The sequence below is a fragment of the Symphalangus syndactylus genome, chromosome 20 (assembly GCF_028878055.3).
Source record: "Symphalangus syndactylus isolate Jambi chromosome 20, NHGRI_mSymSyn1-v2.1_pri, whole genome shotgun sequence".
Classification (NCBI taxonomy): Eukaryota; Metazoa; Chordata; class Mammalia; order Primates; family Hylobatidae; genus Symphalangus; species Symphalangus syndactylus.
The window spans coordinates 40,302,497-40,330,231 of NC_072442.2; the positions used below are offsets into that span (position 1 = coordinate 40,302,497).

A 27,735-nucleotide genomic window follows, 5' to 3' on the forward strand; every position below is an offset into this window, starting at 1 on the left:
CAGCCCAAGGGCAGGAAGGGTGGCAGATTTTGCTTCTTTTTAGCAGGACTGGAGGCAGGACCCAGTGCAACCTGCTGCCTGCTACCTGCCACAGTTCCCAGAGCCATCCCCACTACAGGCTGCGGCTCGAGCACCGAACAGGGCAGTGTCAGCTGTGGGGCTGGCCATGGGTGCCCACGACCACCTCCGAGGTGTGGGTGCCAGGGTTCCAGGCTGGAGTGGGAGTAAAGGGGTCAAGGTGAGTCACCTCTTCGGCATGTCCAGGGGTTCAGGCTGCACAAAAAGAGGACCCAGTGTCCCTTCACAGCCTGAGGCACTGGGCAGGGACAAAGCCTCTCTGTCAATCAGCTAATTGGAGACTGTGAAACAGATGTCTTTCCCACTTTACAAATGGGAAACTGAGGCTCAGGGAAAGACAGGGACTCACCTGGGGTCACAGAGGGAGTTTGGGACAGAGGCCAGACTCAGCCCAGTGGCAGGTGGTGAAATGCAGCCCTGCCCTGCTCTAGCCTTTGTTCTCTGCCCCCTCCCTTCTCAGTGCTGGCCACAGCGAGGGACCTAGGCTGCTGGGAGCCCTTAGAGGGGGCAGCATTTGGCCCTGATCTGGCTACCTGAGACCAGCAGCAGCCCATTCTTGGTGAGTGTCTGAGATTTCTGGCTTTTTGGAGATGTAGCTGCTAAGAGTTTGGGAGGACAGGGTCCCTCTCAGGGCCAGCTCACAGTGGGACCCCTGGGTAAGATCCCCCAGCTCTGAGGATGTGGGAAGGATGCCGCTCTACCTCAGAGACTGCAGCATGACCTACAGTGGTCAGACAGCAGAAAGGACTGCCAAGGACAGCTGCAGTGCTAGATCGGGGAAGCTTGTGGTTCTGAGAAAATCTGGGCTGGTGGGAGGGGAAGCAGGGGCTTCTCTGGGGGAGAGGGTGGGGGCTGGGACCTCAGATACTGTCTTTTCAAAATTGATTTATTGGGTTTCATTATAAAATTATATGTACTTACTAAAAAACATTTCAGAAAAAAACTTGAGGGCAAAGAGGAAATTCCTCATCATCTTTCCATGCAGAGGAGGACCCAGTACTGAGAGAGGGTGACAGGGCCCACATCTGGGGAGCTGACACGAAGTGCTGCCTGCCATGCATCACACGTTCCAGCTTCCCGGGGCCAGCGTGGCCAGTGGGAGCCGGGTGCCAGGGCACATTGCCATCCTTGGCAGCACCATGGGCCTTTAGGGTAGGGGTTCTGTGGAGGGTGTGGCTACAGTGTTGGCCTCCCTGCCTGCTCAAGTGCGGAGGGGAGGGAGAACTGCTGCCAACGCTCTGGACTCTGGGATGGGGGTGGGCATGATTCTAGGTGAGCCCACCTCCCTGGGCGGGGCATCCAGACAAAGCCCTGGCCAGTTCTGCAACATCCAAGTTCACGGGTGGTGGACAGGCCCGAGGGTTCAACATCAGGTCAGGGACACTGCCTGGCTCCTTCCTTGGGCCCCAGTGCCAGGCACCCTGGTGAGGGATGAAGAGAGGAAGGAAAGGACACAGAGAGGGGAGCCCAAAGCCACTTGGAAGGATTCTTTCTTCCAAACTATCCACATAAGCAGTTTTCTAACTCCTTCCCAGAGCCCAAGGGTTCTGGCAGGGGCTTGAGGGGCAGGTTGGGGTGGTGATGGGGGATGCACTGCCTTTCTATCTGGAACTTGAGCCTTATGGTATATTCAGGAAAAAGGCTTGAACCAGTGAAGTACTGATCTGGTCCAACAGACAGAAAGAGGGCCCAGAGAGGTCAGGGCTTGGTCCAACTCGCACAGTGGTGGGGGGTCTGCAAAGACTGCTTTCCTGTCCTGTGCTGTGGGCAGAACCTCAGCTTTGGGACTTGAGGGGGAGTTTGCAGTGACAATTAGGACAAAGGACGCTGAGCTCTCAGTTGAGTTGGGGGAGGAGAGAAAAGAAGGAGTTGGATCCTGAGGGAGTTGGATGTTGCAGACTGGACTCCAGAGCCTGAGGGTGTGCGCGATCCTGGGGTGTGGGGGCGGGGCTGAGGCTGCTCCACAAGGGTTCTCGAGGTTCTCCATACAGGAAGGGGAGGTGTGGGGAAATGGGGATGAGGCCTGAAATTCAATCCCATGTGGGTTATGATGTCATCTGACACCCTCTCACAGGGCTGCACCTACCCCAAGGAAGGGGCAAGTTTTTCTTTGATGGGCACCTGGGGGGCTGTTTAGCTGGAGCCTCGTTTTATTTGTTTCGCTTTTTTTGTTTTTGTGTTTTTTTTGAGACGACTTTTGCTCTGTGGCCCAGGCTGGAGTGCAATGGTGCGATCTCAGTTTACAGCAACCTCCGCCTCCTGGGTCCAAGCAATTCTCCTGCCTCAGCCTCCCGAGTAGCTGGGATTACAGACATGCCCCACCACGCCCAGCAATTTTGTATTTTTAGTAGAGATGGGGTTTCTCCACGTTGGTGAAGCTCGCCTCGAACTCCTGACCTCAGGTGATCCGCCCACCTCAGGTGATCCGCCCGCCTCAGCCTCCCAAAGTGCTGGGATTACAGTGTGAGCCACCGCGCCCGGCCTGGAGCTGCATTTTTGTTGTAAGCACTTTGTTCTTACTTGGATTAAGTTTATCTTACGGTGGTTTGGGGCAGACTGAGGGAGATTGGAAGGCAGAAACCACCCCCTCAGGACAACCACGTGGATCTCCTTAGGGTCCGGGTAGTGGAACTGGGCTCTGTGACCCTGGAGTTGGAGGGGAAGCTGTAAGCAGGGATGGAACGGGCCACCCGCACCCTCACACAGCTGTGACCAACAGGCACGGTCATCCGCATTCACCTGCCCAACTCCCATGCCCTGAGTCCTGTCCTCCAGGGCATTCCTACTGGCACTAACCCAATTTCCCAAAAGATTCCAGGGATCTCTCCTCTCTCTTTTTTTTTTTTTTTTTTTGACAGTCTCTGTTGCCCAGGCTGGAATGCAGTGGCTGATCTCAGCTCACTGGAACCTCCACCCCCTGGGTTCAAGCGATTTTCCTGCCTCAGCCTCCCGAGTAGCTTGGGATTACAGGCGTGTGCCACCACGCCCAGCTAATTTTTGTATTTTTAGTAGATGGGGTTTTGCCATGTTGGCCAGGCTGATCTCAAACTCCTGACCTCAAGTGATCCTCCCGCTTTGGCCTCCCAAGGGAGGGTTCCTTCCTCCCAGGCTGAGGCACCCTGCCCCACACATCTACTGGAGGAACTTAGTGTTGGGGCCAGGGGGTGGCTGGGTAAGGCTGGATCCCAGACTTGTCAGGCCAGGTTGGGGTAGGGGAGGATACACGGGGGACCCGTCTCCCAGCCTTTCTGGGCCGGTGCCCGAGGCGATCTGCCCCGCCGCCCGCCCTTCGGCCACAACCCAGGTCACATGCGCGCGCCGGAGCCGACGGGCGCCAGGCTCCACCGAGCCACCGGCGGTCGTGGCGGCCCCTCGCGCCTCTGCGGAGGGAAGGCCGCCGGCTTCGCCAGGGGGCGCGCGTCGGGGTCGCGGCTCTTTGAACTCGGCCCCGCGAGGGGACGCGCCATCGGTTTCGTGGCTTGCGTGGCGCCGCAGCAACGAGCCAGTCGCCGCGCGGCGTTGCTTAGTCCGGGCCTCGCTGCGAGTCGGTGGGCGAGGCGAGAGGTGCTCCCTTAGCCAGGTGGGTGGAGGAAGGTGTGAGCGCCGCATCCCAACTTCGCGGAGCCTCCAGGCGCGGGCAGGCGAGACTGGAGTGCAGCGCGGCGGCCTAGTCCCGGCGTCCCGGCGTCCCTAACTCCCGCAGGCGCCGAGCCCATTCAGCCGCGCGGCTGCAGTGACACCCAGCGGCCGTCGCGGGAAGTGCGGGCGCCGCGGCCAGGCCTCCCGGGCTCTTGTCTCTCGAGGTTCCCACCCCGGTTACGCGCGGGCACCCCCGAGGAGAGCGGCCGCGCGCTGCAGATGCCCGCGGGGCACTTCCCCTGCCCCTCCCCCGTTTCCTCCCCGCAGGCGCCCGAGCGCGGGGAGATCCTGCGCCGCGGCAGTGCCCGGAAGGGCGGGGCGGGGTGCAGCAGCGGCGCTGGGCTGTGACCCGGGCAGTTTCACTTCTGGATCCTGCTCGGGCTATGATAGGACAGCGTGGGGGCGGCGGGGGGACACGCGGGCACCCCGAGATCCGGCGCTCGGGACCCCGATGAGGGGAGGCCTTTTACTCCCGGGGTGTCACGCGACCCACGCTTTCCCCCGTGTCCACTCCCACCCCGCATGGGTTCCACTTTGCTGTCCCCCGAGCTGCCGCTCCTCCCCAGCAGACACCGCCTCCGCCGGGTCTGCCGACCCCCGGAGAGGCCCCGAGCGGCGTGGGCGGCGGGAGGAGGGAGCTGTGAAGCCGCAGGCAGGGGGTTAGGCTGCGGGCTGCTGAGACGCCGAGCTGTTTCTCAGAAGTGCAGCTGCCCCTCCCCTCACACCCCCCTCACTCCCACCGCGCACCGCACCCCTGCCCCCCCTCCGCCGGCCTCGCTTTCCTCTCCCAGGCACCCTAGCCGGGAATCTGGGGTCTGGGTCCACGCAGAATTAAGAGGAGAACCTGAGAAAGGGCGGGGCCGGGGGTTCAGACCCAGCCTCAGCGCGCATTATTCCGAGCCTCCTACAATTCCACAGGTGAGGGGACCGTGTCCCCTACCCCTGGGGCCCAGGTTTGGAATTTGATAGAACAGTTAGGAAAATGACATCTGGAGAGTCACGGGCCGGGCCACTGTTACTCTAGCTCCAGCGCCCAGTGAGGAGAGGAGAGAGAGGGATGACTTGGAGCCCGGCTGGTGCAGTGAGGTTGAGGCCAGTCTTAGGAGTACCAGCTGGAAGGCCCTTCAGAGATCCCTGGCTCTGGGGAAAATCAATGCCCAGAAGGGGAAGTCAAGTGTCTGGACTCATCCCGAGAGGGAGAGAGGGCTGGGATTGGAACCAGGTCTCCAAATACTTGCGGGAGTCTGCGACTGTCTTTTGCTTGGGACTTCAGAGCTTTGCTGGATTCACTGACTCAGCCTGCTTTCCCCCAACATGCACAAACACACACACACACACACGAGACACATGCACGCGCGCGCACACACACACACAGAGATACACAGACACACACAAACACAGACAGACATGCAGGGAGAGAGACAGGCACACATGGAGACAGACACACCACGCAAAGAGACACACAGCTCCCCAGGAGTCTAGCGGGGCAGCTGAGGTCTGTGAGTGAGATATTCTCAGTGAGACACTGAGAATGCAATTCCAGTGGGGGTGAGATGGGGATTGGGCGGTGGAAGGACAAGCCCGGGGGAGGAGGTGGCATCGCCCCCCTAGTTCCCATCCACCACCACCCCCAGTGCTGTGGTTTATTTGCCTAGGCAGCTCTTCTGGGCCAGGGGGCCAGGGGACTGGGGTGGAGAGGCGAGGTGATGGGAAAGACTGTTCTGGGGCTTCCTGCCCCCTCACTCCTGGGGAAGGGGGGCAGCTGCCATCACCCGCAGGCCTTTCCACTGCAGCCCTTTCCTTGGGTATGTGTTATTCTGGGGGAAGGTCTGTTATTTGCAGAGAAGGGAGGCAGCTGCCTACTTCACAGGTCAAGACAGAGTTAAAAACAAAACCACAGCAAATTCAACACCCCGTGTCCTTCAGGGACTTTCCATGACACCTTCCTTCCCCCCTCTCCCCTAAGCCAGGGAGCACCTCCCCAGAGGGCCTCCCCACCCCAGGTGCAGTGGCTTTTGGCTTTTATGCAAACAACTGTCTGATCCGGGAATGCTCCACAGCCGGAACTGTGGCCTGGGCCGAATGTGCCCCTCCACCATCCCTTGGGCCAGTGTTTCTGGTCTTCCTGGAGCTGTGACCTCCACTCTTCCTCAGACCCTGGATTCTGAGGGACAGGAGATGAGGGCAGGAAGCTAGGTCCTTTCCCCCTGCCTGCCCTTGAGTGGCAGTTGCCTGCAGGTGGAGGTTTGGGCACAGCAACCTAAGTGAATGGTCCGGGGTTTTGAGTGATGGGGGAGGGAGAGAAGGAGGGTGCAGGTGTGGGGTGGCCTCCACTGCCAGGCCCACCACCCTCTAGGGCATCGAATTAGCTCCCAAGATCAGGAAGGAAAACTCTTCTCAGGCTGGGAGTCCATTCAACCCCAACGCCAGTGTGGACCTCTGGTCCTGCTCACTGGCAAAGGGGGTCAGGGTCTCCCTGTCTCCCTCTCTTCTGCCTGAGCTGCTTCTGCTTTGGGGAGGGATTGGGGATGGGGAAGGCCATATAATCTTCTCTCCAGGGCTGAAAACCAGCTACTGAGGGGCCGTTTGTGAATGTATTCAGTGCTAAAATGCAAAGGCAGGGTGCCATGCCATTCCTTTCTCCTCCTCAGCTTGAGCAAGACTGGGAAACCTGTAGGAGACCCTCAGCCAGTTTGGACATTTTGGGGTGCTGATGGGAGGGAGATGATGCTGATCATGGAGCCAGAGGGTGCTGGGGCCAGCCTGGCCCCACACTTGCTGGTCTTAAAACTTCAGATCATCTTTCTCATGCCTCTTCCACAGAAGACGGAAAATGGAGGGTGCTTTAGATGAGGCTGAGCAGAAGGCCAGACTCTCTCTACCTTCTCTAATGTTTTCTAAGAGAGAACACAATCACGATGGAAAGAAAGCAGCCCCATCCCTATGCCATTCTCCTAGGACTTTTCCCCCTAACACCTTCAGTTTTGGTCTCCAAGTATCTAAAAACTGTATTTAAATATGGTCGAGTTTAAGGACTGCAACTCAAGTTTCCCAATGTGGATGCCTATGAGCCCCCACACATGAAAAAGTCAGAACTTGACTGTATTTTAAGAAGAATCTCTGTTGAGGGAGGAAGGCAGAGCAGTGACTTGGAATAGGGGTGCACCATGCTGAATGTGTTGATCATGCTAAGTCCAGGTCCTCAACCTCCTCCAGTTTCCTTAGTGAACTAAGAACCAGTGGAACAAGGAACCCTATCAAGTGGGTACAGGGGCCAGCAGCAGGATCACAGTGGTAGGCTCAGCAAGGCGTCAGGTGAGAACCTTTATTTCAGTGATAATTCATTTTTCTTGATAACTGGACTTTAAGAAATAGAGGGGCAAAATTAAGAAAGTATTCCTTGGGGCGGGATGAAACCCTTCTACATCCTGACACCAGCAGCCACAAATGATAAGGATGCACAAGGACTAATTTCAAACATACCAGGATTTTTTTATTTTGCAGTGTAAAAATCAAACATGATAAACCTAGAAAACTATCAGCAGGGCTATTTCTTATAGGGTTCCAGCAAGGGTTAGCATTGCTACATTTCAGAAGCTGACTTTCTTTTAACAGTCTTTACAGAGGAGTAAACTTCACAGTCCCACACATGGCTGGGCTCCGGGTAGAACTCCATAGGAGTGACGAGGGAAAGTCACCACTGGGCAGGGAGGGCATTTCTGAGAAATGCAGATGAGAGGAGAGGCTGTGAGCACAGGCTGTGTCAAAACCCAGGGCAAGGGCTCCCTCCCGCCTTCCCTCCCAGTGGGAAGGCCACCCTGAACCCCAAACCACATTCTGTTCCTTCCTCATCATTCTGCAGACAATGGTCATCCACAGACCACATGTGTGGTGGCTTTGGCAACCAGAAATTTAAAATAAGCTATGGTTTTTCCAGTAGCCAAAATGATCCTGCACCAAAGCTCATAGACTGAGAAACTGAGCATGCAAAACCACAGTCTGGGTGAAGGGATGTCTGCTTTGTAAATGACCTGCTAATTCTTTGCAACCCACAGTAATTTGGTTTCTGTGAACCCACAGAAGCAGGCCCACCAAAAAGGGCCTTGTCTGCTAGCCTGGAGTATACATGAGTCACTGGCGGTGGGATCAGTCATTTTTAAGGCTGCCCCATTTTCCTAACATGTTAAAATGTGTGTTCTCAGTCTTTTCAAGAGAAGCAAAGCGGCACTTACAGAGTGTGAGATAGACTCACAGATCTCTGGCAAGGGATTGGGGAAGGTGGGTGGCATCTTGGGACTCTCTCCAGGCTTTCTAGAGTGGGGTCAGTGGAGAGATGAACAGTGAGAAGCATTTGAAGAAACTCAAGTTCTGGAGCAGCGGGGGGTGGGGTACTAATGGTTGAGGACTCACAGACAGTGAGGGAGCAAAGCGCTTTGGCTTGCCTGGGTGCGACACCATGAAGTATCTATAGCATGTGGTTAGCTCATGCTGGTTCCAAGGGTCAGCAGATCCTCTGCCCTTGTGCATTAAAACAACATGAAGGAAACTGTGTTAGAGATCAGTTACCTCCATAATTCATTTGTAAAGGAATTACTATTATGATCTAGTATGGTCTTGGGATATTTTTCACGTCTTTAAATTTAGGACACGGTACATTTTCCACTGAAAATTTACAACCATCCAACATAATGCACACCACCCCTCAAAGGTAACATCAGCTCATATACAAAATTATGGAAAACCTCACAACATCCTTGGAAGGTAGATATTGTTATATCCTTACAAAAATTTAATACACCCATTAACATTCCTATTTCAAATAGCTCAATCGATACCAACACATAAGACAGCCCACTATTGTGATACAGTATTAAGAAGAAACTCAGGCCAGCCGCGGTGCCTCACGCCTGTAACCCCAACACTATGGGAGGCTGAGGTGGGCAGATTGCTTGAGCCCAGGAGTTCAGGACCAGCCTGGGCAACATGGTGAGACCCTGTCTCTACAAAAAGGACAAAAATTAGCTGGGTGTGGTGGCCCACGCCTGTAGTCTCAGCTAGTTGGGAGGCTAAGACAGGAGGATGGCTCATTGCTTGAGCCCAGGAGGTTGAGGCTGCAAGTGAACCTTGATTGTGCCACTGCACTCAGCCTGGGGAAACAGAGTGAGACTTTGTCTCAAAAAGAAAAAAAAAAGAGAGGAAACTTGTATCCAGTTTATTCAAACTGCAAAAACCTGTGTGTCTTCATAACAATGGTGGGGCAAAGACTATCTACAGCTGGGGCAAGGGAGAGGCACAGTCTTGTGTTACTTTACAAGCTCTCAGAAGTTTAAAGCCCACAACTCTCCTTCAGGCTCTTCTGAGTCCATGGTCCTAAAGGGTCAGGAGTCCCAAACCCTGGGCTCATTCTCAGAACCATTCAGTTGTGCAGCCTTGGAGAACAGAGTCCTTTTCCTGAGGTGGCCCTGGTCCAGCTGCTGGTTTCAGATCAAAATTGTCCTCCTTCATCGGCACTTATATCTCAAATCGTTCTCCTTGTCTGAACTCTGGATATAGAGGTTTTTTGAACTATACTTTCTGTGTGAACACAAAAATAGCTTCCAATTCTCTAAAAGATGAGGTATCACTATATATCGCTTTTTTTCCTTCTGTTCCTGGTGCTTTTAGGACAACGTTTCACCACTCCCTTTTCTTTTCTTGAGCTCACAAGTCCCGATGCTGACTCTTTGAGTCCTCAGATAGCCAGGCTCTTTCACATCTTGAGTGTCCCAGAGTTTCCAAATCTCTGCTAGAGTCCAACATACCTCCTTTCAGTGGGGTACACTTTAAAGTGAGGACTTAAAAGAAACATTTCCATTGTGGTCTTATCACCTGGGATTATATGTAACAGTACTACTTTTTTTCCTTAAAACATTCTTTTTTTTTTTGAGATGGAGTCTCACTCTGTTGTCCAGGCTGGAGTGCAATGGCGCAATCTCGGCTCACTGCAACCTCCGCCTCCCAGGTTCAAGCAATTCTCCTGCCTCAGCCTCCCGAGTAGCTGGGATTACAGGTGCGCACCACCACATCCAGCTAATTTTGTATTTTTTTTTCGAGATGGAGTCTCGCTCTGTCACCCAGGCTGGAGTGCAATGGTGCGATCTCGGCTCACCACAACCTCCGCCTCCCAGGTTCAGGTGATTCTCCTGCCTCAGCCTCCTAAGTAGCTGGGATTACAGGCATGTGCCATCACGCCGGGCTAATTTTGTATTTTTAGTAGAGACAGGGTTTCTCCATGTTGGTCAGGCTGGTCTCGAACTCCCAACCTCAGGTGATCCGCCCACCTTGGCCTCCCACAGTGCTGGGATTACAGGCACCTGACCCTCCTTAAAACATTCTAAACCTCACATTCAGTAGGGGTTAGGGAGGTGGGGGTGGGGCAGGAAATAGGAGAATAATAGTGATACAGATGCTACCTGGAAAAACTTTATGTTCTGTCTCTTCCTCACGAAACAAAGCCGAAAAGAAAAACTTTATGTGGATGTGAGATTTGATAGTAACACAGTGTTTCAACTGAGCAAAATTTTGTGTTCTTAAACATTTCTGTTTGCCAAAGAAATCTGAGGTTGTGGCTGGGAGCAGTGTCTCTTGCCTGTAGTCCCAGCACTTTGGGAGGCTGAGGTGGGCAGACTGCCTGAGCCCAGGATTTTGAGACTAGCCTGGGCAGTATGGCAAAACGCCATCTCTGCAAAAAAATACAAAAAAATTAGCTGTGCATGGTGGTGTGCCTATAGTCCCAGCTACTTAGGAGGCTGAGGTGGGAGGATTGTTTGAGTCTAGGAGATCAAAATCTGAGGTCATTTTATATCTGGACCATTTTGAGTATGGGCCTAACAAAATGTTAAGCACTGCATTTAAAAGGTGAGAAATTTTGTCACTGACAAAGTCAGAGGCTGTGTCAGGAACAGCTCACAATGGGTCATAAAGCATAAGATTAGCTGGCTTATCTGTGCCAAGGCGAATGTCTTTTTGGGAGAATAACTTGAGGAAACTAAAGACTGATGAGTTCATTTTCTCTCTTTTTTTTTTTCTGGTGGTAGTGGTGGAGGCTCAAGGGAGAGACACTTCTATTTAGTTTTCTCTCCGTAGGAAGTACCGATGCAACACTTCAGGTAGTGACAGAAAACATTTGGAGAGCTGGGCACTGTTTGTGCATGCCCGTAATCCCAGCTACTTGGGAGGCTGAGGCAGGAGGATTGCTTGAGCACAGGAGTTTGAGTCTGGCCTAGGCAACATAGTGAGACCCTGGTCCTCTAAAATTATATATATATATATATATACAAAAAAAATAAAAATAAATTAAAAAATTAAAAAACACCTGGAGCACTGGTTCTGTTTCTTTTCCACCCTCAGCCCAGTTCTGTCACCTTGGCTGCGAGGAAACTTTGCATGGGTTTTTTTGTTTGTTTGTTTTTGTTTTAGACAGTTTCGCTCTGTGGCCCAGGCTGGAGTGCAGTGGCGCCATCTCGGCTCACCGCAACCTCCGCCTCCAGGGTTCAAGCGATTCTCCTGCCTCAGCCTCCCGAGTAGCTGGGATTACAGGCATGCGCCAACACGCCCGGCTAATTTTGTATTTTTAGTAGAGATGGGGTTTCTCCATGTTGGTCAGGCAGGTCTCGAACTCCCAACCTCAGGTGATCTGCCTGTCCCAGCCTCCCAAAGTGCTGGGATTACAGGTGTGAGCCACCGCGCCTGGCCCTTTGCATGGGTTTGGTTGTTCCTCAGACCGTGGCCTCCTGGGTGTATGGTGGAAGGCCCACCTGATAAGAGGCTGGTGGGAAATGAAGGAGAGGGGCCTACAAGGCTCTTGTTCAGAGGGAGTCTGCATGAGAAAGTACAGGTACTACCTGAAGCTGCTCCAGGGCTTCAGTGCCCAGCAGTGGCAGATGCAAGTCCTGACTCTGCCCTTCTTCTGCTAAGATTCTCCTTCACCCTCACCTCCCCAGCCTTGGCAAGGGGTTGGTTAATTAGTACAGCATAAGGGGTATGTACAGAAGGAAGTGTTTATCTGTGTGATGGTAACCACTGCATGTCTGGTTCAACTTCGAGACTTAAGGATGCAGAGTTGCCACACATAAATTTTTTCTGGAATTGATGGGCCCCAATCTAGGCTCAGAATGCCACAAAGAAAGTGCCTTTGTGAGTGGTCACCTTACTCAGAAAACTAACCTCAGAAGAATAGAAATCATGCAGCAAATTCATTAGTCACAGGAAAAAGGAGGATCATATCTATAAAAAGAGTCCCCAGGCTGGTGGAATGGGCCTTGGTTTCATAATCTTGAGATGCAGAAGGTGGTCTCAGGCTGGGTGTGGTGGCTCACGCCTGTAATCCCAGCACTTTGGGAGGCCGAGGCAGGCAGATCACCTGAGGTCAGGAGTTTGAGACTGGCTTGGCCAACAGAGTGAAACCCCGTCTCTACTAAAAATACAAAAATTAGCTGGGCTTGATGGTGGGCACCTGTAATCCCAGCTACTTGGGAGGCTGAGGCAGGAGAATTGCTTGAACCCGGGAGGCAGAGGTTACCGTGAGCCAAGATTGCGCCACTGCACTCCAGCCTGGGCAACAGAGCAAGACTCTGTCTCAAAACAAAACAAAACAAAAAAAGTTGGTCTCCTCTGCAAAGACTTGAACACTAATCTGGTGGAAAGGCTTCCTTTCCCTCGTTTTCTCTTCTACTAATCCCTGCTTCCAAATTCCCTTTCTCTTGTCCCTTGAAGAACCAACAGGATGTGTGATATTTCAAGAACATAATGAGCAACTCCTCTTTCACAAAGGGAATAAGCAATCTGGCATAGCTTGGAGTCTAGTATTACGGAAATACAGTGATATACTGAAGACTACACACCAAAATACATCCATTCCTTTAGCTGAAGTCTCAAACATGTTGGGACTGTTGCCATGGAATTTCATAAAACCTTTTTTCCTGAGACAGACGCCATGCCACAAAGAAGGATAAGCCATTTGTGCAGTCTGAGGTGGAACATTTTAATTACTGGCAGCACATAGACGAGTTGAGTTGGAGCCGAATGCATAAGCCCTTTAGAAATAAAACGCTAATCTACCAGGAATTTGGGATTCTTGGCTCTGGTAGAAATGTTCACAAAGCTGACTCTTAATTTGTAAATAGGCTCCATGAAGTTGTCCCTGGAAGCAGAATTTATTTTCCCTAACATAATTTCTTAAAAAGGAAAAAAAAAAAAAAAAAGGCTTTGGCAAACAGCTGCATGTGCCAATTTGTGTGTACGCTTTGTGGCAAGATCAAAATACTTTTCTGTTTTTTGTTCCTCTCCACCACCTTCTTCACATTCACAACTCAGTGGTTAAAGGAAAAACTTAACACACCATTTTCATACCAAAGGAATGTGAAATATGTATTCATATAAATACTCTTCTGCTTAATATCCATACATTAGGAGGTTTAAAAAATACCTTGTGGTTACTGCATAATCACATATGAATTAAAGCTAGAAGGGATCTAAGAGAACGTTTAAATCTAATTCCTATTTTATGGATGAGGAAACGGAGGTTTTTTTGTTTTTGTTTTGTTTGAGACAGGGTCTCACTCTGTCGCCCAGACTGGAGTGCAGTAGTGCGATCTCCACTCACTGCAACCTCTGCCTCCCAGGCTCAAGCAATTTTTCTGCCTCAGCCTCCGGAGTAGCTGGGATTACAGGCGTGTGCCACTACTGCCCAGCTAATTTTTGTATTTTTAGTACAGACAGGGTTTCACCATGTGCGTCAGGCTGGTCTCGAACTCCTGACCTCAAATGATGCACCTGCCTCGGCCTCCCAAAGTGTTGGGATTACAGGTGTGAGCCACCAAGCCTGGCCAGAAACTGAGTTTTAAGAGTTAAATGAGGCTAGGTGTGGTGGCTCACACCTGTAATCCCAGCACTTTAGGAGGCTGAGGCAGGCTGATTGCTTGAGCCCAGGAGTTCAAGACCAGCATGGGCAACATAGTGAGACCCCTATCTCTACAAAAAGAACAAAATTTAGCCAGACATGGTGGTGTGCACCTGTTGTCCCAGTACTCAAGAGGCTGAGGTGGGAGGATCACCTGAGCCTGGGGAGGTCAAGGCTGCACTGAGCCATGATTGCACCACTGCACTCCAGCCTGGGCAACAGAGTGAGATCTTGTCTCAAAAAAAAAAAAAAAAAAAAAAGTTAAACGATTTACTCAAAGTCACAGAGCTAATTAGCAAGCATTTTGTGACCTCCTATTCCAGTGCTAATTTTACAATGATAACAGCACTCCTCCTGATAGTATGTACACATTATGAGTGACAAGGATGACTTATACATCTGCAGAACCGTGATCAGACTTTCAAGAATTTTCATGGAATACAGCAGTTCCATTTCAATGGGAAAAAAAGGGCCGAAGCCTGCCTGATCAAGGAGAACTTCTCAATAGAGGTGTCCCTCCTCACCCCATTCCGGAGCTCAACTCCAATCTAAACACACATGCCATCTATCTCCAGTTCCTCTCCTGTGGGGAGGGGGAGGCTAAGCCATACTTTTTGGACTTTCTTTTGTGGAAAAAAATCATTGGCAAATTTGCTTTGGGTCTGTATCACCAATTCTCCATGAACTCTTTCAAGAAGTTTTAGGTAGCTGTTTTTTGTTTGTTTGTTTGTTTTCTGTTGGTGCTGCCAAACAATTTCCCCCTTTATACCCTTGCTCTGCCAACCTTGACCAAAGGAAAGCAATGTCATCATCCACAGTGGACAAATTTCTGGAGTTTCGATGATGGTCTATATTTAAAACCATGAGTTCTTCTGGCATAGATTTTCTCCTATAGACAATTGGTTTAGCCCAAAGCAGCTCAGCTTTTCACTGGAGATGGGAGGGTAAAGGATAGAAGCAGAAGTGCCATCAGATGACATTTTTAAAAAAATGTTGTGATAGGAAATGGATCTGATGCTTGGAGAATGGGGTCTTCAGTTACTCGTAACAGATACTTATTTTATGGCTGTTCTTTTACTTATCTTAGACTGTCATTTAGATTAGGGAGATTAGATCTTAACCCTTCAGCCTGTGAAGGGCAGAAGGGTGAGGCTTCCCAGCAAGGTCAGCTGGTCAGCTCTTCCTCTTTGTGGATTTGCACATATGACTGAAAGGCTTTTCCACATGTGGTTGATATATCTCAGAAAGAGTGTTTCATATAGCACATCTCCGGGACCACTAATTCCATTGCTGTAGAAGATAACGACCAAATACCTTTTTGGCTTTTAAATTCCATAAAATTCAAGTCCCTGATGGGAAAACAAAGGTTTCACAAAAGTAATAATATGCTAGATCTGCGAATAATTTCTGAAGGAAGACAGTGTTTCTCTGGCTACCCATGTGAACACAGCTAAAAATGGTATGAAAAGAAGTTTGGAACTGAGTATATTTTGAGAGCAGTCTGTTAGGCGAGGTCATTGGTTTTTAGAAACGATGCTGAATACTTAGGAGCAATCCCTGAGACCAGATATTCACTTCAGCAGGGCTCTGTGTTCTCCTCTGGCTATGTGAGACGAGAACTCATACCGATCATGGCTTCGATAGCCACACATGTTACACTCGAAAGGGTCACGGAAGCCGTGGCAGCCCATGTGAATCGTGAACATCACATAGTCCAGGAAGAGGACACGGCAGTGGTCACACCGATACACATCCATCACCTCCCCTTCCTTGTTGATCACTTTGATGGAGTCCCTTGGGCAGATGGGCGGGGGCTTGAGGAGTTCGTAAGAGCGGGGAACCTCCTTCAGAAATGGCATCCCATTGCGGGCCCGAGGCAGGACCATGTGATTTTGCTGATAGATGTGATTCTGGCGTTCTTCATGGTTGCTGTCAGTGTCCGTGGAGTCGTGGCCACTATTGTTGGGAGAGAGGCCTCTCTCAGAAGGCAGGCTCTTCTCTGGAAGGTGGATGCTTTTCTTTTCCAGCTCTTGAGGGGTACCGTTTGACATCTCAGCCCGGGTGAGGGCTATGGGATACATGCTGCTGATAACTGGAACCATCTCCGAGGTGGGAGCAGGCGGTGTCTGGACCAAGGGGCGCAGGGCTTCGGCGCCGAGATAGCTGATGGCGTTATTGATGGCTTGGTCCATCATGCGGGTCTGTATGAGCTCACTCTCTTTCTCATACATGTAACTCGAATTATAGTTGACATCAAAGCAGTGGCGCTTCTCACCTGGAACAAGGGACAGAAAGGGTTACAAAGGGAACACTGCCAAGGCAGAGAGTTTGTGAATATTTTCTAGAGACCTCAAAAAGGGAGGAGAGTTAAGTTGCCTGCTGCTCAAGAGGACCAAGCCTGGCAGAATGGTTTCCCATGGTGCTGTCTCAGGGGACACTGGTCGGCAGCAATGTGTTTGGATGGTTAAAATAAAGCCAGCAGGCAGAAGAGAGGGGCGGAGATGTGGTTCAGTTGAGGCCACATGGTAAGGTATGCCCACTGTGCATGTCAGAGGGGAGCCCTCAAGAAAGGAGGGAAAGAAGCAGAACACTAGGATGGGGCTAGAGGGACAAGGGAGCCACCAGCCCACAGGAGCCTGGGGCTTCTGCTATAGTTCGTGATCTCTTAAGACACAGTCAGCTCCCAACTCTTATTTTGCTTTTGCTTGTTATTTTCTGCTTGCAATATTAGGTAGCCAGGGGGACGGAAGTGCTGCAAAGAGTGGGGACATTCAGTGCCTCACCTTGGCAGCTTTTTAAATAGCTACAGAGATAGAGAAAATAGCCCCCCAGACTCCAACTGGCTACTCCCCAAACTCACCAGTCCTGGCTGACTGAGACTGAAGTGAAAGAGCTTCAAATGTAGAAAGTTTGAGAAAAGTTTTCTTGAGAAGAGATCATGGTCTTTGTCCCTTTCCTAAAGTGTGTTTCTCTTCCTTTGCTTGGCAAGTGTATCTCTGATACACATGTGATCATTAGGGCCTATCTCACACTTAACTGAAAAAATATACTTGTGGTCACCCTCTCCTACTTCTCATGTCAAACTGCTGAGAAGTTTTGAAAACAGAGTTTAGCCACCTTCAGGGTGTGTGGGTGTTGTGTGTTAGAAAACAGAGGCTCTCTGGTCACAGGGAAGGCAGGGATGGGGACTGCAGTGAGGGCAGATGTGCTCAGTGGTGAGTGGTGGGGAGACGGGAGAGAAAGCGAGGAAGGGGAGCCAAGTGCTGGAGGTGAGGCTGAGGTCACTGTTGAGCTTCTCCATTCTGTCAGGTCGGATTCTGGAGAGATTTGCTAAACCATACCCTTCGTAATGTTTCCTAGGCATGTTGAGATTCCAAAATTTGTCACTGCCATACAGTAAAGGGTTCAGCAATGAAAATAAAGGAGAAGAAAAAATGCCATGAGAAAACAAAAGGATTGGAAGAACCAGTTCCGGTTCTTGAGGTGTCTCCAACCTAGTGGATGAGAAATAAGACCTATATATAGGGAACTCGAGAAGAAGTATAAGTTAAAAGTTGGCCGGGTGCGGTGGCTCAGGCCTGTAATCCTAGCACTTTGGGAGGCTGAGGAGGGAGGATCACTTGAACCCAGGAGTTCGAGACCAGCCCGGGCAACATGGAGGAACCTCATCTCTACAAAAAAATATAAAAATTAGCCAGGCATCTGTAGTCCCAGCTACTCAGGAGGCTGAGGTGGGAGGATCACCTGATCCTGGGAGGCGGAGATTGTAGTGAGCTGAGATGGCACCACTGCACTCCAGCCTGGGTGGCAGAGTGAGACCTTGTCTCAAAAAAAAAAGTTGTAGAAGGACTGTTTTGCTTTATGGAGGTCTTTGCTTTTATTCTAAATGCCCACATTTGAGGCATTTAGGCAGGGAAGTAACATGTTCTTTAAAAAGAATAATAAGGTAACATACAGGCACGGGCAAGACAATTTGGTATAAATTGTATATTTAGGCATTAAGGGAATGCAGAAACTTCAGAAGTACTTGGGGAAGGGAAAGCATTCTTGGAAAATCTAAATTTTGAGAAGGGTCTTGATGAACTGGAAGAATTTAGATTTTCAGAGAAGCGGGAGAGGACATCCTAGCTGAGGGGGAGTGCAGGAATGAAGGCAGAGAGGTGGGACTACACGGGACATGCACAGTAAGCGAGTCTGGCTGAAACGTGATCAAGAAGTATGAAATACAGTATTTCTCAGGCTTCAGTCTTCCTTCACATTCTGCAATATCCACACACCAGGGCAGTGTGGTGGTTGAGAGAACGAACTCTGGTGTCAGATGGGCTGGGTTTGATGCTGGCTCCATTGGTCATCAGTTTTGTGACCTTGGGCAAGTCACTTAACCTGTGTTCCGTGTCCTCATGTAAAGTGAAGATAATTGTATGTACCTCACAGGGTCACTGGAAAGCACTTAGAACAGGGCCTGCCACATGGAAAACACTTGGTAAATGCTTGGGTTTTTTTCTCTGTTTGATTTGGTTCACATTTTCTTTCTTTTTTTCTTTTCTAAAATAAATGTGGTTTTTAAGGAAACTTTATATCACTAACATAAACGGAAAACCAGAATCACTTTCCACAAGTAGAAGGTAACTATGAAAAATAAAGACAATGAAACAGAGCATTTCATTAAATTTTGATAGGATACTACTGTGAGAACTTGGAGACTAAGATCCCTTCCCCCTTTGTTAAAAACAGAGATTACCAAGTGTGAGATTAGTGTTAGAGACAACTGGCATCAAATTAAGTCTAAATTTTTCTCCTTATTATGATCCGGGAGACTGAAAGAGAACTGGAAAGAAAATAATTGTCCTGCTGTGTGGACCCAGGTTTTTAAACGCGCCGTGTGCCTGCTGGCAATTTGCATCCTACATTTGGGGAAACACTGAAAAAAGATAATGCATGGTAGGACCGAATGGTGGGCATTCCGAATGGCCCACTGTAGGGTGTGAATCTGAACAAAGAGCCAAGGCTACCTGCCCTTGAGAAAGGCAGGTTTGTGGTTAACGTAACAGCAATGTGTAAGGCAGACCAGAACAGTGAGAAATTGGAGCCAGAAGAACCAGCTAAAAGATCTATTCCCATGAGATGAATTTGTCTTTGCATCCCCACAAGCAGCTGACCTTAAGGCCAACCTGATAGTTTCCAGAGAAATACCTGAGAGAAAAAAAAATATGCAAAGAAAGACACCCTGTCTTGGAAACTCAATGAGAAAAAACAGCAGAGTAGACCTTGGCCAAAGTAATCAATGTTTTTTATTTTCAGTTTCCAGATTGGATATATCTTTGGTCAAGGCCATCTGGAAGACTGAGAACATGAGAGCCAGCTAAGGTCACAGACATTCATTCCCTAGAATGTGACACAGAAATGATGAACTTCGGTTTCTTGGCCTTTTTAAGGTTATTGGTTATTTTCCACTGTGGACACCTCTATTCATCTCCCTAAATACCAGGGGTCCTTGAGAAACTTCTCTTTTCACCCAACAGAGAGGCTCCAGAAGGTTTCTGGGTGGGGTAGGCACATCACAAACTCTGATTTTATCCTTTCTCCCTAGAGTTTGCTTTACTTAACAAGGCCTACAATTTCATAATCTATACCACCTGCAGCATATGTCAGAAAACAGCTGAGTGCTAAAATTGTAAAAGGCAAAACAACCCCTGGATGAGTGGAAATATGTGACTGAATTCTGTAGTTAGCACAGACCATTGTTCATTGTTAAGGAGATGGGGCAGCCTCAGATGTTCACGTGCATGCAACTTGCAATCATCAGATCCCCTCGTCTCTGAGTTACGGTAACTTGAGCAGTGCAGATGATTATCAGTCACCTGTAGACACGATGACTCAATGTGTATGAAACTCAGAAAGGGTAAACTACAGTAATTGAAAAGCCAACAGCTCACGTTTCTTTAGTAACACACTCATAAAAAAGGTTAGTCAAACCACAAAAGTGTAACTGCTTCCAAACCTGCACGGAGCATCTGGTCCAGCTTCTAGTCAAAATCACACCACACCTTTAAATGATTCATGATACCAGCTTCAGGCTGAATTAGAGGTCTTCTTCCAACAAAAATACACACGGCAACAGCAAGTCCTAAGTTTAGAAACTAAGGCTGCCTGGTTGGGCCATTCCCTACCTGTGGTTCTTTTTAAAGGTGTCAATGTCTTATATCTTGGCTTTGTTAACTCTAAACTAAGAAACCACCTGACCTGAACTGATGCAATGTGGTGAGGACATATGGTTGTTGGCTTCTAAATGCCAACTTGGAAGTACAGAATCATAGGCTAGAGCTAAAAGGGCCCTTAACTGAGCTAGTGGATTCAGAACTCTGTCTGCAGGGTTGAGGGGGAAGACCCACCACCCTAATACGTTTACTTCTGGTCTTTATGTTTCACAGTACCTTGCATTGTGTCTTATATACAATAATCCCAATAATGATAAGTACTATTTATTAAGCCCCTGCTGTATCCACCGTGCCATCCTAGATATTTTGCATACTGTCTCATTTTGCCAGCCCATTAGGGGTTGATAGTTTTTTTTTTTTTTTTTTTTTGAGACAGAGTCTTGCTCTGTCACCCAGGCTGGAGTGCAATGGTGCAGTCTTGACTCACTGCAACCTCCGTCTCCCGGGTTCAAGTGATTCTCTTGCCTCAGCCTCCCAAGTATCTGGGACTACAGGCACGTGCCACTATGCCTGGCTAATTTTTGTATGATACCTTTTAAGGTATGAATTATCATCTCTTAGATGAAGAACCTAAAGCACAAACAGTTTGATTCACTTTCCAAGATTGCCCAGTTGGTGAACAGAGAACCAGGATGTAAACCAAGAGCCCACATATCCCAGTATATGCTTGAGTGTTAACTGATGTTTCCTGGCTGCTACCTTGCCCATGGCTGCACAACCCCACCACCAGCAGTGACTTCAGGTTTTCTGCTGCGATGGTTCCCATAGCAGAGGGAAAGGGGGCTTAGTGGCAGCAACTGCTTTTTTCCACATGGACCAGCACATGCACTCAAGAAGTATATGCTGCGCAGAGTTGTTACGATGTCTATAAAGTGCTTAACAGTGCCAGGCATGTGTAAGCACTCTATTCTCATTATTTGCTTACCACCATGGTTAGGTGATTTGAGGAATACAACAAAATTGCAATCCACTAGAGGAGATGCAGCATTTACATCATTTCATGACAAATCAGTATCCTTAATGCTACATGGTAGAACAAAACATAGAGTAGCCAAGAGAGTAGAAAGAGAAAACTGAGCTACTTCTCAAATATGCCACACTTAATATGGGGCAAAGATTCATCTATAAAGTTTCCATGAAATCAGAGGTGGTGATAGTGATGGTGGTGGAGACAGTCGTATCTATAATAAGAAGCAGACTAGTAAACTTGCCTGGAGTGCAGAGGGAGGATGGAGCAGAGAGAGAACACAGGGGTATGGGAATGTGGACAATGTGTGCTTCTTTTTCTTTTTCTTTTTTGAGACAGGGCCTCACTCTGTTGCCCAGGTGGGATTGCAGTGGCGTGATCACAGCTCACTGCAGCCTCAACCTCCTGGGCTCAAGCGATACTCCCATCTCAGCCCCCTAAGTTGCTGGGACCACAGGCCCATGCTACCATGCCTGGCTAATTTTTTGATTTTTTTTTTTTCAGAGACAGAGTTTCACTATGTTGCTTGGGCCTGTCTCAAATTCCTGAGCTCAAGTGATCCTCCTGCCTTGGTCTCCTAAAAGTGCTGGGATTATAGGCATGAGCCACTGTGCCTGGCCTACAATGTGTATTTTAAGGGCAGACGTGAGGGAGGCCATTCAGACAAGAGTGAGATATTACACAGAAGAGGGAGGAGGAGTTCACTGTGGCTGAAGCAAAGGACTGGTTGGCTGAAATGATAAAATTAGAAGAGGTAAGTTGAAGACAGATTGTGGAGGGCTCAGAAGGCCTGACTGAATGGTTTAGATTTGATTCCACTGGGAGCCATTGAAAGGTTTTCTTGAAGAGGGGGACAAAATGATCGAACCTTTAGAAAAATAACAGAAATCCAATATTTATAGTCACCATGATGTGGTAAGGTGAAATATTCAGGTTTTAAGTCTTAAAGTTCTTCAAGTCACTTAAATGTGCTTGCTGCTGCATCATATAATTTCCCACAAGTGTTATCCCTCACTCTTATCAGCACACATCTGAAAGCAAATGAACAAAAAAGGCAGGAAAATGGAATATCCAATCATCATCATGGCTCTGATCTCAACCTAAGTGAAACTAACACTTCTTGCAGGAGGTGGAAAACAGAGGGGAGCCAGAGAACAAGAAGAAACAGGAAGGAGGAAAGAACAGAGAGCTGTGGGGGTGGCGCTGGGGAAAGCTGAGCTGGAGACCACATTTGGTGCTGCAGAAGTCTTTGTCCTCTGTGAGACACTGGGAAGTGCTGTGTGGATATCATCTGTTCTCATGGAGTCACCAGGGAAGACTGTTCTTTTCTAAATAGAATCACCCTTGAGGGAGAACAATTGCCCTTCTTCAAGGGTTTTTTCCCTCCTATCCATTTTCTTTTTTGTTTTTGAAACAGAGTCTTGCTCTGTTGCCCAAGCTGGTGCGATCTTGGCTCACTGCAACTTCTGCTTCCTGGGGTCAAGCAATTCTTGTGCCTCAGCCTCCCAAATAGTTGGGATTACAGGCACCCACCACCACACCTGGCTAATTTTTGTATTTTTAGTAGAGACAGGGTTTCACCATATTGGCCTGGCTGGTCTTGAACTCCTGACCTCAAGTGATCCACCTGCTTAGGCTTCCCAAGTGGGGAATTACAGGTGTGAGCCACTGCACCTGGCCTCTCCCACCAACTTTCAATGACCAGACTCCTCGCTGTCCAAAGCCCCGCGCATGACATGCACTGCTCTTGTTCACCTCCTGGGGAAGGAAGAGCCTGGACTGCAGTGCCTTATAGGCCGAGGTCTGGCGCTGCTCTGTCACCTGCCAGCTGTGTCACTCCACCTCTCTGATCCTCCTTCCTTCCATGGTAAAAGAGCCTCACTGGTGGTTCCTAATATCCCAAAAATACTATGACATTGTAATGCTTACAGGATTATGGACATCAGGCCTTTGGGAAGGGGTTGGAAAAATACTTTTTTTCTCATAGAAACAGGTATTAAAACTGCTTCCTGTTGCTGTTAACCAAAGCAAGCAATTTCTCATTAGTTACTTCACAGGGAGATCCGATGGTTTGTTGAAGTGTCAAAACCTCATTAACATGTTTACCACAGGTGAGTGAGATCTTTTTTTCATGTTCTTTTTGATATGAAAACTTCCTTTAATAAAGTAATACATAAAACTTTTAAAATAAGGAGATGCTATGGTAACCAATTTAGTCTGAATAACATCTGTTTTTTTGGGAAAGAATAAAAATCGGAGAAATATGCAGAAATGTAGTCATTTTTCTTCTGCATCCAAGAGAGAAATCCATTTTGAGCCAAGTATTTGAGGATGGCCTAGTTTGAAGTGTAGTCAAACAAGTTTATAACAGGAGAACAAGATTCAGAGAAAGGAAATCCCCTAAAGGACAGTATGTGCAAAGGAAGGTCTTCTTGTCCTTAGAAAAGAACAACTTAAACAGAATTATTCTGACAATGTAAAGATGGTGATTCCCGATGGACTTGTGTCCATTTTTTTCCCCATTTGAAACAAAGACATACAAAATTTCTTGGAGAATTAGAAAAAAAATTATTTTTCTCCAACTTGAGAGCATGTTTGTGTCTCAAAATACATTTAGACTTGATCCAATCTGTCCCTCTTCCCCAGTTCATCTCTAATGGATGCAAAATGCTCCCTACTGGTAATTATCTCCAGCCCGCCTGAGATAGCAGCAGGCTGACCTGTTGGTCTATTTTCACCTTTACCCTCACAGTTCAGGTCAGGGAAGTCAAGGCTGGTCTGAGTGCTGTGCAACCGTCAGCAAGGATTAAAGGGAATGACTCACTCTTCCTTCACACCTTACCCATTGCCATTACCCTGGCAGCTGAATCTTCAAAAAACAGTGCCTTAGAGAGGAAATATAGGAGAAAGGAGAGAAGAGGAGAAGAGAAGAGAGGAGGCAAGAGGAGGGGAGGGAAAGAGAAGGAAGAGGACAAGAGAGGACAGGTGAGGTGAGGCGAGACGAGGCGAGGCGAGGGGAGATGGAGAGAAAACAGTAGCCCCACGTTTTACATCACTTCATCTCATACACTGCACAGTGTCACAGATAATGTTCCTTTTTCCCTCCGTTGACATTACTACTTTCTATCACAAAAGTTGATTCAATTAAATAATTTAATGGGTTTCTTTTATTTTTAGTTTTTAAAAACCTTTCAAACAAAAGTTTAGGATATAAGTTAATGCAAGAAGATTAGAACAGTGCCCAAGAACAAGAATACCATATATATGACAGGAACTCTTAACCTTCTGTATGATGAATGAATGGACAAAAGAGTGAATGAACAAGTAGTACTGCCCTAAGTAAAACACGTGAATGTCAGGCTAATATGACTGTGTTTTAGATTCTCAGATTTATACCATCTTCCTAAAAAAAAAAAAGACCCTAAAAACCTAGGATATGGTTTACAGCATAAACACCGTTATCTGTATAGCCTTGAGAAAAAGGCTATCTGAAGTTACGCACATGGGCTTTCTAAACACACAGTGGTATCAATAGTTGCTGCCTTTTATTTCTTTTCTAATTAATCTCACAGACTTGTACATGGGAGGAAACTTCCTGGTCACTTCATCACCTATTCAGTCTCCTCATTTCACAGATGAGTAAAGAGAGGCCCAGAAAGGTTCCGTGATTTGTCTAAACACACAGTTAAGAAATGACAGAGCTAGGATCAGAACCTGGGTCTTTTAGCTTCTAATCCAGTACTCTTCTTATTGCACTACAACACAATTTACAAAAAAAAAAAAAAATTCCCCCAGTTATTCTGGGCCCAAAGCTCTGAAGTTGCTACCTCAATCAAGAGCTAACTCTACTAGGTTTCTGATTCCAGCACAGAGAGAATGTGATGGTTCAGAAGATGAGAGAAATCAACACCTACAAGATCAGCATCTCTCACAAGTCTGGAAGTAGTGAAGTGAAAATCCTCTGGTTGCAGTTGTAGCAAACAAACGAAATAGATCCCCGAGGCAACAGGCAAAATGGCATGAATTTGCACATATGAAACATGCTATATTTTTGAACCCATGAAATACCAAAGCAACTTTTATTATATTAAGTAGGGCTTTAGTTCAACTATAGGTTTAGGGCAACCGTAAATACTAGGGACTGTCTCTCAAATTTTAGTTCTCTTAGACCAAAATGCATAGACCACAACTGGATTGAAATTAAGTCATGGCTGGGTGCAGTGGCTCACGCCTGTAATCCCAGCACTTTGGGAGGCCAAGGCGGGTGGATCACCTGAGGTCAGGAGTTCAACACCAGCCTGACCAACATGGAGAAACCCTGTCTCTACTAAAAATACAAAATGAGCCAGGCATGGTGGTGCATGCCTGTAATCCCAGCTACTCGGGAGGCTGAGGCAGGAAAATTGCTTGAACCCAGGAGGCAGAGGTTGCGGTGAGCCGAGATCGTGCCATTGCACTCTAGCCTGAGCGACAAAAGTGAAACTCTGTCTCAAAAAAAAGAAAAAAAAAAAAAATGAAGTCGCTTTACACTTTTTTCTTGCCCAGCTCTCCCTGTGATATCCCTCCTCATGTCGGCTTCAGCCATTTCTAGAGTCAAAACTTTCTCCAGACCAGCCTGGGCAACATAAGGAGACTCCATCTCTACAAAAAAGTTTAAAAATTAGCTGAGCCTGGTGGTGCCTGCCCATAGTTCCAGCTACTTGGGAGGCTGGGGTAGGAGGATTTCTTGAGCCCAGGGGTTCGAGGCTGTGATTGCACCACAGCACGCCAGCCTAGGCAGTACAGTGAGACCCCGTCTCAAAACAAACAAACAAAACCCATAACTTTCTCCAAACTAAAATACACTCAGAATAATGAGGCAAGCTTTCTTTTGTACTCCAGTCAGAACCTCTTCACGTAAGTAAAGCCCAAAAGATATATGGGCAATATTTGTAGACAATGTCTTAAACTCAACATTTGTTTACTGTGCCTAAACTCTAAATGGAAGTCACTACATGCTCCCCTGACATGTCTCACCAAGGGGAGGGAGGACAGCAAGGAGGAGGGGATCTCCCTAAACTGAAATATACCAACTTTACTCTGACAAAATTTATTCTTAAGGTGACTAAAAGTGCATAAAAACTTTTCAGCTAGTCAAAATAAGTAGGCAGAAATACCAAATTAGGTAATTTTGAAATATATGGGTTCTTTCAATAGACCTCTATAATTCACATAGAATGTTTGCTTGTCAAAACATTATCTATACCGGAATCAAATTTAGTCAGATTTAAAAACCAGGCAGGCAACTTATTATCTGTAAGAGCTATTGAGAAGAATAAATACAAAAGGACTGAAATAAAACATCAACAGCTGCAAGCAGCTTTGGAAAAAGAGGCTGAGACAGGTTTCTAAAATATTACTGATGTTGAGGGAGGTCTATTTTCATGTGATAACTATTTTTGTTCAATATCACCAACTTTCAATTTATAGCAAAACTGATACATTCAATTTCAGCTGTCTACTTCACAAATACAAGTCTATTTTAAATATCATGGTCACATTTATGTAAACATCTGGGAGAGTTCAGCAAAATATCTCTGCCATTTGGAAGTCCTAACACTTCAATGAACATAATTATTTCATAGCCATCTCATTCTGCTGTATTTTTTGACAATGTGAAAACCAATGGCATAAAAATGAACTCCAGTAAGACAAATGATTAAATCAAACCTTGTTATTTAAATCTATGTTTGCCCAACCACTTTCCCTTAAAGCCAATTCTCAATCAAATTCAAGAAAATATGGCAATATGTTTTAGAGCATGAAAAAAGTTTGAGCATGCTAACGAACCAACTTGTAAAATATAATTACAAAAGATTACAAAAATGCTATCTTGAACATCTTACTGGTATAAATTGCATAAACTCTCTCATGCAACATATGTCATTCAGAGTAAAGAGGAAGGAACAGGATTTTAAACATCACATCCATTTAGGAAATTGGATATCAAATACTCCCATCTCCTGTCATGATGATGCTTTAGTTAATATCTTTTATTCGATTTTCCAGAGCTATCAAAATGAACCACGAAGAATAAAAGTACACAATGAAAAACTAATTATTTTAACAGAGGTTAAGCTAGGAAGGGCCTTGTGTAGCAACATCCTATGTTATTTCATTCAAACTATCTGCTAACAACAGCAGGAAAAAGGTTTGTATTCTTACCAATGAATTTCTGAGGCATTGAGCTTTTTCGTTTTGCCACATTGCTTGCTAATCTGTCCAGTACGAGAGCTCTTTCACTTCCCATCTCTGCTTTGATGTGTCTTGCCTCCGCACTTGCTGGTTTGGAAAAATGTAAAACGAAGAGAGAAAAGAACACATTGGTACATGGGGAGAAAAGGAAATAAACTGGAGGGAGAAGTGTCCGAAGTTGGATGCACACTCTATTGTTGTTACCTGTTATAACTGCTCAGATTCTTGCCTGGGGTACCTGCTGTGGTCAGTGAAGCCGACACCAGGGCACATTCAAATCTTGCAGTCTTATGCCGAGATGGGAAAGCTCGACCCATCCCCAACCAGTACCTTCATTAGCAAGAGGAAGTATTAAATAAACAGCCTGGACGTGGTTGGTTGCAAAAAGATAGATAGATGGAGATCTAACCCCCGATCAGCCTTCTTTCTGATTCTGAGTAACTGCGTGTGACACCTGCAGACTGATATAATTCTTAACAACTTTGAAAAAAAAGCATGGTGCCCCAGATTTACTGCTCTGTTTATGTTAACAGCGCTTTTGAAAATAGATACACTCACATAGATAGCAAGACATCTACTCAGTGATTTGTGTATTGAAATTCTGAGTGGTTTCTTTCTTTTTCTTTTTCTTTTTTTTTTTCAGCACTCTCCTCTCAGTT

General features: G+C 47.5%; 1 protein-coding gene across 12 annotated transcripts in view; it reads right to left on the reverse strand.

Annotated features, from left to right (window-relative positions):
• Positions 1-7,188: 7,188 nt before the first annotated feature.
• The window catches only part of IKZF3 (IKAROS family zinc finger 3), a 108,219-nt gene continuing 87,672 nt past the window's right edge, over positions 7,189-27,735 (reverse strand). For 7 of the 12 annotated variants that reach the window (XM_055256122.2, XM_055256132.2, XM_055256131.2 and 4 more), the window contains 2 exons: positions 27,047-27,163; positions 7,189-15,932 (listed from right to left, as the gene is read on the reverse strand). In XM_055256122.2, the coding sequence (XP_055112097.1) occupies positions 15,229-15,932; positions 27,047-27,163 (821 nt within the window). In that variant the 3' untranslated portion in view covers positions 7,189-15,228. Of the gene's footprint in view, positions 15,933-27,046; positions 27,164-27,280; positions 27,616-27,735 lie in introns of those variants that run through there. The other 5 variants (XM_055256133.2, XM_055256130.2, XM_055256127.2 and 2 more) reach the window with 2 other exon arrangements.